Source organism: Ranitomeya imitator, chromosome 8 (genome assembly GCF_032444005.1).
Source record: "Ranitomeya imitator isolate aRanImi1 chromosome 8, aRanImi1.pri, whole genome shotgun sequence".
NCBI classification, from domain to species: Eukaryota; Metazoa; Chordata; class Amphibia; order Anura; family Dendrobatidae; genus Ranitomeya; species Ranitomeya imitator.
Genome location: NC_091289.1, coordinates 150,816,201 through 150,828,879, shown reverse-complemented (window position 1 = coordinate 150,828,879; position 12,679 = coordinate 150,816,201). Strand labels below are relative to the sequence as shown.

Sequence of the window (12,679 nt, the reverse complement as noted above, 5' to 3'; positions counted from 1 at the left end):
AAGCACAAGTAACTTCATTTACATAATAGGTGCAGAAATGGTGCAATAAGTCTGCAACATCAAAAACTTACCAAAAACAAATGTAGCCTAAAATGATGGCAAAGCTGGTTGAGGAAAAAGACTAACAGTTTTTACCTTAAGCAGGAAACCTTGGCGAGTGCACTGGCATGTTAAAGACATTGTGTGAACGTGTCCTTAGGCTATGTTCACACATTGCGTTTTTTGCTGTATTTTACGCAAATATTACCCTGTGTTTTACAGTACCAGCAAAAGCTATGAGATTTCAGCAATCTCATGCACACGCATTGTTTTTTTTCCTACCTGAATTGGAAAACTGATGCGTTTTTTGAAAGTGCAGCATGTTACTTCTTTCAGTGTTTTTGCAGCGATTTTTCACCCATCGAAAGCAATGAGTAAGAGCAAAAACAGCAAAAACAAAGGTGTCATGATTCGCCGCTTTTTGGGTGCAGAAAATTCAGGAACAACAGGCACTTAAGCTGTATGAGCATGAAAAACGCAGCAAAAAAAAACATAACAAAAAACCCAGCTAAATCTGCTTTATCAAAGCAGCTTCTTTAGTGCCAACAGAGAAGATTCTGCCTGCAGAAATAAAGCAGCATGTGCCTCTGACTGTCCTATAACCATATGATGACCTAGAATAATACATTTGCACAGAGTACAGTATTCTAGTTAAATAAAACACCATTTAGCACAGATTTATAGAAGTAAAAAAGCTGATCTGGCATAGCCAAAAATCATGTCAGGCATTTATTTATATTTTATGGAAACAGAAAAAAAAAAAAATATGATGGATGGAAAGATTGATAGAAAGGAAGAAGAATGGAAAGTAATGGACACAATTATATAAAGTGATCTGATGCTGTAAGTTCCATCACTGGTAACTCCAGGCCTGGTCATATTGGCAAAGAATGGAGATTTCATTCCACATATGCACCTAGAAAACGACCCAATGTATTCATTTCATTCATTAGTTCAATCATTGCACTACTCTATGGAGTCTTATTTTATAAAGGTAAACATTTTATGTATTTTGGGGCTTTTTTCCTTCCATCCTTCCATCCTTCCATATACAGGATGCTTATCCCTTTTTTTATATTGTATAGAGAACTATCAAATAGCAATAAAAGTTAGAATGCAAAAAAAATATCCTGATTGTAATTATTATAACCAGTAGTAATAGCAATAGTAGGAGGAGTTGTGAGTTGGCTCAGTAAATTCTTCATGACCCGACATTGATGATGACAGACTGTATCTTCTTTGTATCACCACGTTTATATAAACACCAAGTCATTTGCAAGAAAATAAATAATCCCTTTATTTCCATTTGTTATAATTTACAGAGTCACTCCTTCTACTACTTTATGCATCACATTTTACAATTCCAAGCTTTAATTGTTTTCAGCAGGCGATAATGTAATGCTTCTTCCAAAAAAAAAAAAATGTTTTGGATGTGAAAAACCTTAACATTGGTTTCATTTCCATCTACATAAACAGAACTCTGAAGATGAAATTATCATTGTGGTTTGCTCAAGGAATTACTCAAAAGCAGCAGCGGTGCCCCCCAAAGCTACGGCAGCCACATAGGCTGACAGACGTGTGACCGCTAGCGCCACCCTGTGGCCACAAACACAGATTACTTTTGTACTGCAAAGATCATAAACCAAAAATGTTTTCTTTTTTTAAAGCTAATAATCCTAATAAAATTAATTTAAAATTTCCAAATATCCTCTACATTAGGTTTATTTCTTTTGCTACGACATATATAAAATAGTTGCAGAAACAGATTATGAATTACAGACAGTCCATTAGCTTACTTTCAACAGTCCTGATTTTTTTTTTTATTTCTTTGCAGAGTTTGCAAGTATATTGCGAGTTATTTAGGTCTAATATGCGCCTCGTTATCAAATAATCGTAAAATATCAGTTGTAAGAAAAATACTTTTCGAACGCCAAAACCTTTAGTAAACTTACTGTGACGTTAGGTATCACACACCTCATGTAAATAATATAATTATCATTTTTGTCTAATAACAGAGACACCAAGAATCCCATTGTTACAATTATTTATGCATTTTTTTTTTCATCACCGTTTTAACTACAATTCCTGGAATTCAAACCGCAGTATTTGTAAACAAAAGACGTTCGGACTGGTCACGTGACTTTTTTAGAAGTATGGAATGTTTCCCGGGATTTCTTGTGTAAAGTTTCCATCTATCAGAATAGTTAAATCTCCAGACCAATCAACCCATTAAAAAAGCGATAGTGTTATTTATTTTATTTTATTTTTTTCTGTTTAATATGTATTTTTTTATGTGAGTCCGAAAATAAGACTTTTCTAAATGTCATATGGCGAGAGATTACGCCTTCACAAACATTAATTACAATATATTGACAGAGCAGTATGGCAGTTTGCTATGTGAGCAGATGCAGATTAGCAGATCCTGGCATCAACATTAATGTTGACAAGGAACATAAGCAGGGAGACTATCCTACTAATTATATGGGCAGGATATACACATAATGTTAGCTATCTATCTATTATCTATCTATCTATCTATCATCTATCTATCTATTATCTATCTATCTATTATGTATCTATCTATCTATTAATTATCTATCTATCTATCTATCATCTATCTATCTATTATCTATCTATCTATTATGTATCTATCATTCTATTAATTATCTATCTATCTATTATCTATCTATCTATCTATTATCTATCTATCTATTATGTATCTATCTATCTATTAATTATCTATCTATCTATCTATTAATTATCTATCTATCTATCTATCATCTATCTATCTATTATCTATCTATTATGTATCTATCTATCTATTAATTATCTATCTATCTATCTATCTATCTATCATCTATCTATTATCTATCTATCTATTATGTATCTATCTATCTATTATGTATCTATCTATCTATTAATTATCTATCTATCTATTATCTATCTATCTATTATGTATCTATCTATCTTGCTATCTGTTATCTATCTATTATCTATCTATCTACCTTATTACATATATATCGAATATATCCATTCATATATCCTATCACATATCTATCTATCCATCCATCCATCCATCTATCTATCTTTCTAATAAATCTTTATTTCTATCTATCAATCGTCTACCTATCTAACATTTATCTATTAGTGATTAATTTGTATTTCAACTATTCAGGCTTAATTATCTGTGCACCGTTTTAACTCTAAGTGAGTGAGTTGAGGTGCCTGCAGTCCCATGTAAAACCACAAATAATACAATATTATGAGAAGCTGAACTTTTACACCCCCATACAAGTATAGCACAGACTAAACATCAGGGTCTCTCTACTATACACTGACTCCTCCACTTGCTGCTACAATGTAACTTCATAATGAAGCCACAAGCTGAGCTGAATAATTGATAGCAAACATTGGTGCTATCGATCTGTGGTGTCCTTGGCCGCTGTTACTGAAGCTTGGCACTGACTCTTATCAGGAGGATGCATAAACCTCCTTGGAATGTTACAGTCTCTGTCAGGGTGAATAAACTTGGCCACATTAAACCCTAATCTTCCTCCCCTCTTTTCAGAGAATATCGTAAACCATAACTGCACATAGGGAATCAGTGCCACATGCGTGATAAAAGTTTTTTTTTGGGCACGCGAGAAAAACACCGCTGTGTATAAACGGGTGGGTTGTGTGTCTGCCCCTATCCCTGTATCCCCAGCCCTGTGCAGGGAGCCAGCAGTGAGACTTCTGTGTGACCTTTGACTACATGCTTGTAAGCAGGGGCCATGGTGCTAACCATTTTATATCTATGTCATAGAATAGAGGACTGTGCAGACTGAGAGTCACAACGATTCTCACACAGACTGAGCAGCCAGTTATAGAGCATTGTGCTCCAAATGTACTAATTGCACACATTAAGACATCATAATAGATGATTACTTGTATAAACCCCAATATAAATAGATCAATACATATATATATATATATATATATATATATATATATATATATATATATATATATTTATATATATATATATATATATTTATATATATATACAGTATATATACAATAGATGATAGATATATAGATGATTGATAGATAGATAGATAGATAGATAGATAGATAGATAGATAGATAGATAGATAAATAGATAGGTAATAGATAGATAGATAGATCAATGCATAGATATATAAAAACTAGATAGATATATAGATGATAGATAGATAGATAGATAGATAGATAGATAGATAGATAGATAGATAGATAGATAGATACTTGATAGATAGATAATAAAATGATAGATAATAGATAGATAGATATTAGATAGATAGATAGATAGATGATTGATAGATAGATCAATGCATTGGTAGAAACAAAAATCGATAGATAATAGATAGATAGATAGATAGATAGATAGATAGATAGATAGATAGATAGATAGATGGGTTGATATTTAATATTTGAACATATAACTATACATTGAGACGTCGTAGTAAATTATTACTTGCATAAAATACGAAAATCGATAAATAAATCACTACATAGATAGATACAAAAATAGATAGATGATAGATAGATAGATAGATAGATAGATAGATAGATAGATAGATAGATAGATAGATAGATAGATAGATAGATATGTGATGTGACAATTATGTGCAGGACTGCAGCTACTTTTCTTCTTTCTGATCACTTAGCACAACATCATTTTTTTATCTTTTCTGCGCATTAGAGAGATAAAAAAAACAAATGTACTAAATTCTGATGCTTATAACAAAAATGTTGAATTAGTCGAATGTCTGGAAAAATCGTGAAGTCTAAATAATTCTGCATGTTTAGCCGCTGCCTTGTACTAAACCACATTTAGCGGTATAATTATGAGTGGCTCCAATCCATAACCTCAGCCCAGCCCTATCTGCATGTATCCCACTCTATAGCTTGGACCTAGAAAAAAAAAATCCGTTTATAAAGAAGTGTTTTGTTTCGCATTGCACTGGATTCCTAAAAATGGTAATTCCAAATAAAATGCAAGTGGAATTCATTCATTAGCACCTTATAATTACTCTGCTAATTAGGCTGAACACAGTACTTAGTCAGGAGTAATACAGAGTCTCATCATAGCCCCCCACCACTCCCACCATCCTCCTCCTCCTCCTTTCCTTCCTTTCCATCCTTTTGACATTTAACACTAGACAGGTTGGAGCTGTCCTGGAGAAATTAACACAACTTGATGCTGTTCAGTATCAGCACAATCATTTCACAGTCCCACTGGGTCCATGGCATCTATTCCTGTTACTACCAAAAAAAAAGGGAGCACACACTGGTTAATTACTCATTGCACAATATACAAAGATGCAAAGCAGTCAATCTCTGTGTACATCCATGGAAGCCTAGAAATCAATAATATATATAAATATATAGTTATGCTTGTAAATTGATATATGAATATGTATAATGTGTGATAATATTTTTCCTGCGGTCTAAAAAAAAAAAAAAGCAACAAAGAAAACAATTAACTTCAAGCATCATTGTATTTACTAACATCTAGAAGAAATTGTAACAAGAAGCTGCAGTGAATATGAACACAGACTAGGAACAGGGTGAAGGGGGAAATAAAATCGCATCGGTCACTTACTCTCTCAGAAGTCCAGTGTTCTGAGCTCTCGCACTTCTTTGCAGACACTACATTACTACTGTGCATCTCTTTAGTTGTGTGCATGGTCCTTGCAGTTTAGTTATTATTCAGACTGAACCTGACATCCTCATAGTTTGCCTCTTCTTTTCCACCTTTTTTTTTCCTTTTGCTCTTATTTATTTATTTCTTATTTATTGAATTTTATTTCTGCTTTAGATTAGAGGAAGCAACCCAGGAGATACATGGTAAAAAAAAAGAGCATCCTTAGTCCTTAGCCCTGGTCCATGCACAGTGCAAACTGCTCCTGCTACCATTGGCTGCCTGCTCCCAACGTCAGGGCTCTCCCACCAAGGCGACCAATGCTGGAGAATGGAGAAGGAGGGCTGGGGGTCTGCTCCTGTCCGTGACGTCATGGGAGGGAGTCTCTGCAGCCCAACAGGAGAAGGATTACAAGGGAAAGAGCTGCTGCAGCAGGCAGGAGACATCTAGCCACAGTCTGAGAGCAACCTCAACTTTCAAAGAAAGTTCTCCAACAACTAGAGCCTAGGCACCAGAAGCACTACAGATCTCATCCCAGCTGCACAGGGGCTATTAACATGACATATAGCCACAGCACTGGCACATGACACTAGATACACGTATGTAGGACTAGTCACACGTGTGCCCTGGTCTTTCACTATTCCCTTATCAGCCATTGACGCCTGCCTTATTTATTTGCTTTTTTTTTTTTTCAATTAAATGTTTTAATTTATTTTATTTTGATCTATTTTATTTGTTCTCCTACTGGTTTTTTTTTTAAGAAATTGTTTTTGGTCGATCGATTTTTTTTTTTTTAAAGAGGATTGTCATGAAGACTTTGTCTTGAAGCACAAGCACCATGGAAGGATCCAGTTTTGGGATAGACACGATATTGTCCAATGCTGGTTCTGGCAGCCCTGGCATGTTGAATGGAGACTTTAGCAGGGATGGAAGAGATTTTAGGAATCAGGGGGCTGCACTCTCTCCTGGCTCGGAGATAGACACTGTGGGAAGTTCACCTTCGTCTCCCATTTCGGTTACAATGGAGCCTGCAGATCAGCACCGGCTGGTGGACAGCGCTCACCTCCACCACCACCTCCACCACAACCATCAGCAGGTGCCACCACCACAGCAGTCCCCACCGCACCAGGCAGCGCAGCTGGGCACTGCCCCCAGGACTTCCACCTCTTCCTTCTTAATTAAAGACATTTTGGGAGACAGCAAACCCCTAGCTGCCTGTGCCCCTTACAGCACCAGCGTCTCCTCTCCTCATCACACTCCAAAGCATGAAGGGGCCGCAGAAAGTTTCCGACCCAAGCTCGAGCAGGAGATGCAAGATGGCAAAGGCAAAGGAGAAAAGCTGCGAGACGACCTGCACTCAGACATGAAAGGCCACGGTGAGTTCTTCCAAACTTCCTCCACACACACACGGTTTATTGTGGTTCTATTCTTTTTTTTAGTTATGCTTTTATTTTTTTATTCAACAGAAATAAAACTATATCTATTTATTATCATCATAATTTAGCCATAAAAATGATTGTCATTATTTTTTTTTTATATATAATTATAAAATTACTATGAATAAATTCCTTTTTTTTATTGCTTTTACATTTGACTCTTCTACTATTGTTATATTATTTACTCTTTTATTTTGAAATATTAGTAATTGCACCAAACACTATGGAACAAGTACAATTTCAATGACTTGAAATGATTTATCAAGAATACTTCACACTCCTGGCATTTACTTTCTGTCAAAAAAAAATATGAATTTCTTAGCAATAACGTTTTTAATTTACACATAATCCCTTGTTAAATACGTGCTTGATTATTGCAAACTGCTGTGTTAATTAAAACGATCTCGCTTTTCCATTGAACGCATTTATTTTTTTATTTTTTATTTTTTTTTTGCAATTGTGCATTGACATCAATTATTTTACAGCGGGTTAATAATATGGAAGAAAAAAAAAACACATTTTTATCCCCCCCCCCGCAAAAGAACTAATATCAATATGATAGAATTAATTTAACCATTCATTTTGGGACAGTCATTTTTTTTTTCTTGTGCATTAATGATCAAAACCAGATGTACAGTGTGGCCTGACGATTTTTTTTTTTTTGTGTGGAAAGCATCCTCCCCAGTGGGTCAATTAAAGAGATTATTGTTCTTCCTGCAGGGAAGATAAAAAAAAAAACGCTGGAGAAAAAAAACCTGGTACATACGGAGATGGTTTTTGACATATCGATTTTTCTTCAGTTCAGAAAAAAAAAAAAAATACAAGGTTGATAAATAATACCTGGTCCCGTTACGATTCTCACCTGGCATGGGAAAATACGAAGGGAAAAAAAAAAATCAAATAAATAAGTAAATAAACAGATAAATATAGTGATCATAACATTAACAATAACAGCAACAACAACAACAGTAATAATAATAATTATAATAATAATAACAATAATAGAAGGAAATAAATAAATCAAATAAATAAGTAAATAAACAGATAAATATAGTGATCATAAGATTAACAATAACAGCAACAACAACAACAACAGTAATAATAATAATAATAATAATGATAATAACAATAATAAAGATAATATGAACTATGGGGAAATTATGGGGAAAATACAAATTAATAGCTAAATTATATTATTGTGATAGTTATTTATAAAATAATAATAATAATAATAATAATAATATGAAATATCAACAAATAATTAAGTGTATAGTATTGTATAGTGTAAAAAAAATAATGTGCATACTATTTTTAAAAAATAATAATAGTAATAATAATAATGATGGTAATAGTTGTAATAGGGTATAAAATACACTTTTGAATCTATCTACACTATCTATCTATCTATCCATCCATCTACCCATCTATCTTTTATCTATCTGTCTATCTGTCCAACCATCTATCCATCTATCTATTATCTATCTATCTATCTTTTTATCTATCCATCTATTATCTATTATCTATCTATCATCTATCTATTATCTATCTATCTATCTATCTATCTATCTATCTATCTATCTATCTATCTATCGTCTATCTATCTATCTATCTATCTATCTATCTATCTATCTATCTATCTATCAATCTATCATCTATCTATCTATCATCTATCTATCTATCTATCTATCTATCTATCTCTCTATCTATCATCTATCTATTATCTATCTATCATCTATCTATTATCTATCTATTATCTATCTATCATCTATCTATCATCTATCTATCTATCTATCTATCTCTCTATCTATCATCTATCTATTATCTATCTATCATCTATCTATTATCTATCTATCATCTATCTATCATCTATCTATCTATCTATCTATCTATCTATCTATCTATCTATCTATCTATCTATCTATCTATTTATCCATCTTATATCAACCTTTTAAGTGCATTAGTTTATATGGATTATTACTTCTTTGGTCCTATAGGTACAAAGGAAGAAGGAGACAGGGAGATTTCCAGCAGTCGGGAGAGTCCTCCTGTAAGGTCCAAAAAGCCCAGGAAGGCGAGGACAGCTTTCTCTGACCATCAGCTCAATCAGCTAGAGAGGAGCTTCGAGAGACAGAAGTATCTGAGTGTACAAGACCGAATGGACCTGGCTGCAGCCCTAAACCTCACAGACACCCAAGTCAAAACATGGTACCAAAACAGAAGGTGAGATTGGTGGAATGGGCACAACAACACAAATATGATGAAAAGCAAATATGTGCAAAAATAAAAATAAAAAAAATAACATAACATTGGAAATATGTATCACCTACAATAGGGGTAATAGGGCAGAGATATGTCTGGAGGTTCTATCTGCAAACTAACTGAAGAACACCATCGTCATCATAGTCTAAAATGGCATCCACGGAATAAAATGCAGCTAAAATATTCTTACATTTGGTCCTAAATAAATGACATGAGGGAGTAACTCAAGACAATTGTGTAAATCCCAAAACAAAGTCCCTCCATCAAGACCTTTCAATAGGAATCAGTTTCTGGTTGGGGTTATGTCCATTTATGATATAGAATCAACTGGATCTAGAAATACATATCAGATATCACTACACATGTCATTAACTATACATGTAACATGTAACTGAAACATGTAATTAACTATGTAAATTCTACATAAGTTGCAGATTTTTAGATTCCCTCCCATTAAAGGGACCACATTTGAGTTTCTGCATCCCAGGATATATTTGTTGTTGTTGTTAGTAATTTCATCTGAATAGTGAAAACCCCACAAAGTGCTCATAACGAGATAAATATGGCTAATTAACAGCTTCAAAGCCAAGAAAAAAAATCGCAACTAATATACACATGAATAAATAATGTGTAAATCTTCATTACAAAACTAGGGACAGATCACTCTTCCTGTGTCCCAGGAATACACTGGGCAAGAATTCCCACTGCAGTCTAATTATGCAGTGTTGCACTGGAAACTGGCAGAATTTCGGGAGAATTCAATTAGAAATAGTGATTTTTTTTTTTTTTTAAAGTCAGCAAGCCCATTTGGATATATTATTTTAATGAAACGAATGTATATTACATGAGGGTCTCTCATCCTATCTCCATTGTCCCTGTTGTCCACACTCATCTTGTAGCAGCAAATGAAGTACATTTCTATTTTCCATAATTTTCTGTCTCATTACAGACGGTTTCAGCCACCCTAATTCTGTCGGAAAAAATTAGTGTCATTTGTATGCAATGCAGATAATGTGTCAGGGGCTTGTTTATTATACCCCCCATACTCTCTTCCACCAGAGGTAACAACTCCATAGGCTGTCAGCTACACTGGTTTGGCAGAGAAATGAAATAGTCAAAGCAGGATTTTGCTCTTCACTTATCAAGTCACAAGTAGGAAAATGGAGTTAAATTCTAATATAAACTCATTAGTATCATTGTGCCTCCCATGTGTCATCTTACTGGTCCTTATTCTCCCAAGAGTACTTGAAGCTTTGGGTATGTTTCCCTTCTATACCACAATAATGTAGTAATAATAATAATAATAATCATCATCATATGGTAGTATAGTAAAACAAATAAGTAGAAATATATAGATCCCCTATAAAAGTTAACCAATAGGAATTATTTTGCAGTATTATGATATAAAAGTTGCAATATAAAGGCTATACAGATAATAATAATAATAATAATAATAATAATATGGTAGTATAGTGAACAAATAAGTTGAAATATATAGATCCCATATTAAAGTGAACCAATAGGAATTATTTTGCAGTATTATGATATAAAAGTTGCAATATAAAGGCTATACAGATAATAATAATAATAATAATAATAATAATAATAATAATAATAATAAAATAAATATAATAATAATAATAATGTAATTTAAAACATTAAATGCTCCATAGAGCAATAATTACACTACACTATTGTGTACAGTCCTAATGTGATGGCTGTACAAACTAATAAAATATCTATAGCAATGTAGTAAAAAACAAGACACCATAGTACAAGACAATAACTAATACTGCAGTAGTATAATATACATGATAAATATATGGTAAAATAACTTGGTACTAAGGTAATTAAAGTAAAAATAAAAAAAACCGCTCCATATTATTGCATCCATTAATAATACTCAGCTAATGAACAATAAGCACTGAAATAATATATAATATAGTAGTGACTAATTGGAAATAGTAATGAAAATATTAATGACGATTGATACTTCACCAAGTGCTAAAAGTACTGTAAATACTGTGCTAAAGTAATATAGATCGTAACAGTATTAAACATGGCAATGTAGTAAAAAAAAAAGTCAGAAACGGTGTATTATAATAATATATTGATAATAATTCAGTGGTGATGGAAATAGAAAATGGTAATAGTAATTCAATATATACTATGGATTAATTAGTACACTTTTATTTTGCTCTTCCATGCTAATGAGATAGCAGTATAAGCAGATGTACTCATTAGAATTAGTACTAATTAAAACTAATTCTACAAGTGTTCACATTTGAGCAAACTAGGAGGAACTGATAGCATCACATGGTGGCTGCTCACTGTGCCATTGTCTGGCATCTACTGTAAAGTTCCAATTGATGATGAGGATGAGACACATGTAGCACAAAGCCTCCAAAGCTCCAGAACTCTCTATAGGGGCTCAAGACAGAGCTCTGGATAGTCTGGAGTCTTTTCTTAAAGTGAATCCACCACAGCTGGAGACTTGTGGGGGGCCTGATGCTCCTCAATGGATCTTCTGCAGTCAGGACATCAGAAAAGGGCTATGTGTGATGTTAGAATGTAGAATGTCTCCAAGTGCCTGTACTGTTCTGTATACTCAATATTGATTTCATTCCTCCATAGGACAAAATGGAAGAGGCAGACAGCAGTAGGGCTGGAGCTTTTGGCTGAAGCTGGCAATTACTCTGCTCTACAGAGGATGTTCCCCTCTCCTTATTTCTATCACCCAAGCCTGCTGAGCAGTATGGACAGCACCACAGCAGCAGCAGCAGCTGCAGCAATGTACAGCAGTATGTACAGGACTCCACCTGCACCCCACCCTCAGTTACAGAGACCCCTTGTCCCCAGGGTCCTCATTCATGGTCTGGGTCCAGGGGGACAACCTGCGCTTAACCCTTTGGGTAACCCAATCCCTGGCACCCCACACACGCGGTGAAAGAGCACCTCTCTATTTTGTTTTTATTAACTACAGCACTATCACACCCCACAAGGACAAATAAAAAAAAAAAACTAAATGGAGGTAACTAGAATAAAAAAGGGACATGTGGGGGGCAATTTATGGGCACCCCCTATAAAAAAGCTCAGACATCGGTATGAACTGTGCTTACACAGAGCAGAACCCTATTATTGAAGAAAGAGGACTAAACTCTGTTGCAAATAAAATAAATGATAATGGCGAAGATGAGGAAGAAGAGAAGGAGGTGGCGCACAGCCATGGATGAGGGGAGGAAGAAGGAGAAGGCGCTGCGCTCCCCGGAGTCACAGGAGA

General features: G+C 34.2%; 1 protein-coding gene across 1 annotated transcript in view; it reads left to right on the top strand.

Annotated features, from left to right (window-relative positions):
* The first annotated feature begins 6,114 nt into the window (after positions 1 to 6,114).
* The window catches only part of BARHL2 (BarH like homeobox 2), a 6,741-nt gene continuing 176 nt past the window's right edge, over positions 6,115 to 12,679 (top strand). The window contains exons 1-3 of the mRNA XM_069737543.1: positions 6,115 to 7,080; positions 9,135 to 9,360; positions 12,034 to 12,679. The exon at positions 12,034 to 12,679 is cut by the window's right edge and continues 176 nt beyond it. Of these exons, the coding sequence (XP_069593644.1) occupies positions 6,543 to 7,080; positions 9,135 to 9,360; positions 12,034 to 12,346 (1,077 nt within the window). The 5' untranslated portion in view covers positions 6,115 to 6,542 and the 3' untranslated portion in view covers positions 12,347 to 12,679. The remainder of the gene's footprint in view (positions 7,081 to 9,134; positions 9,361 to 12,033) is intronic.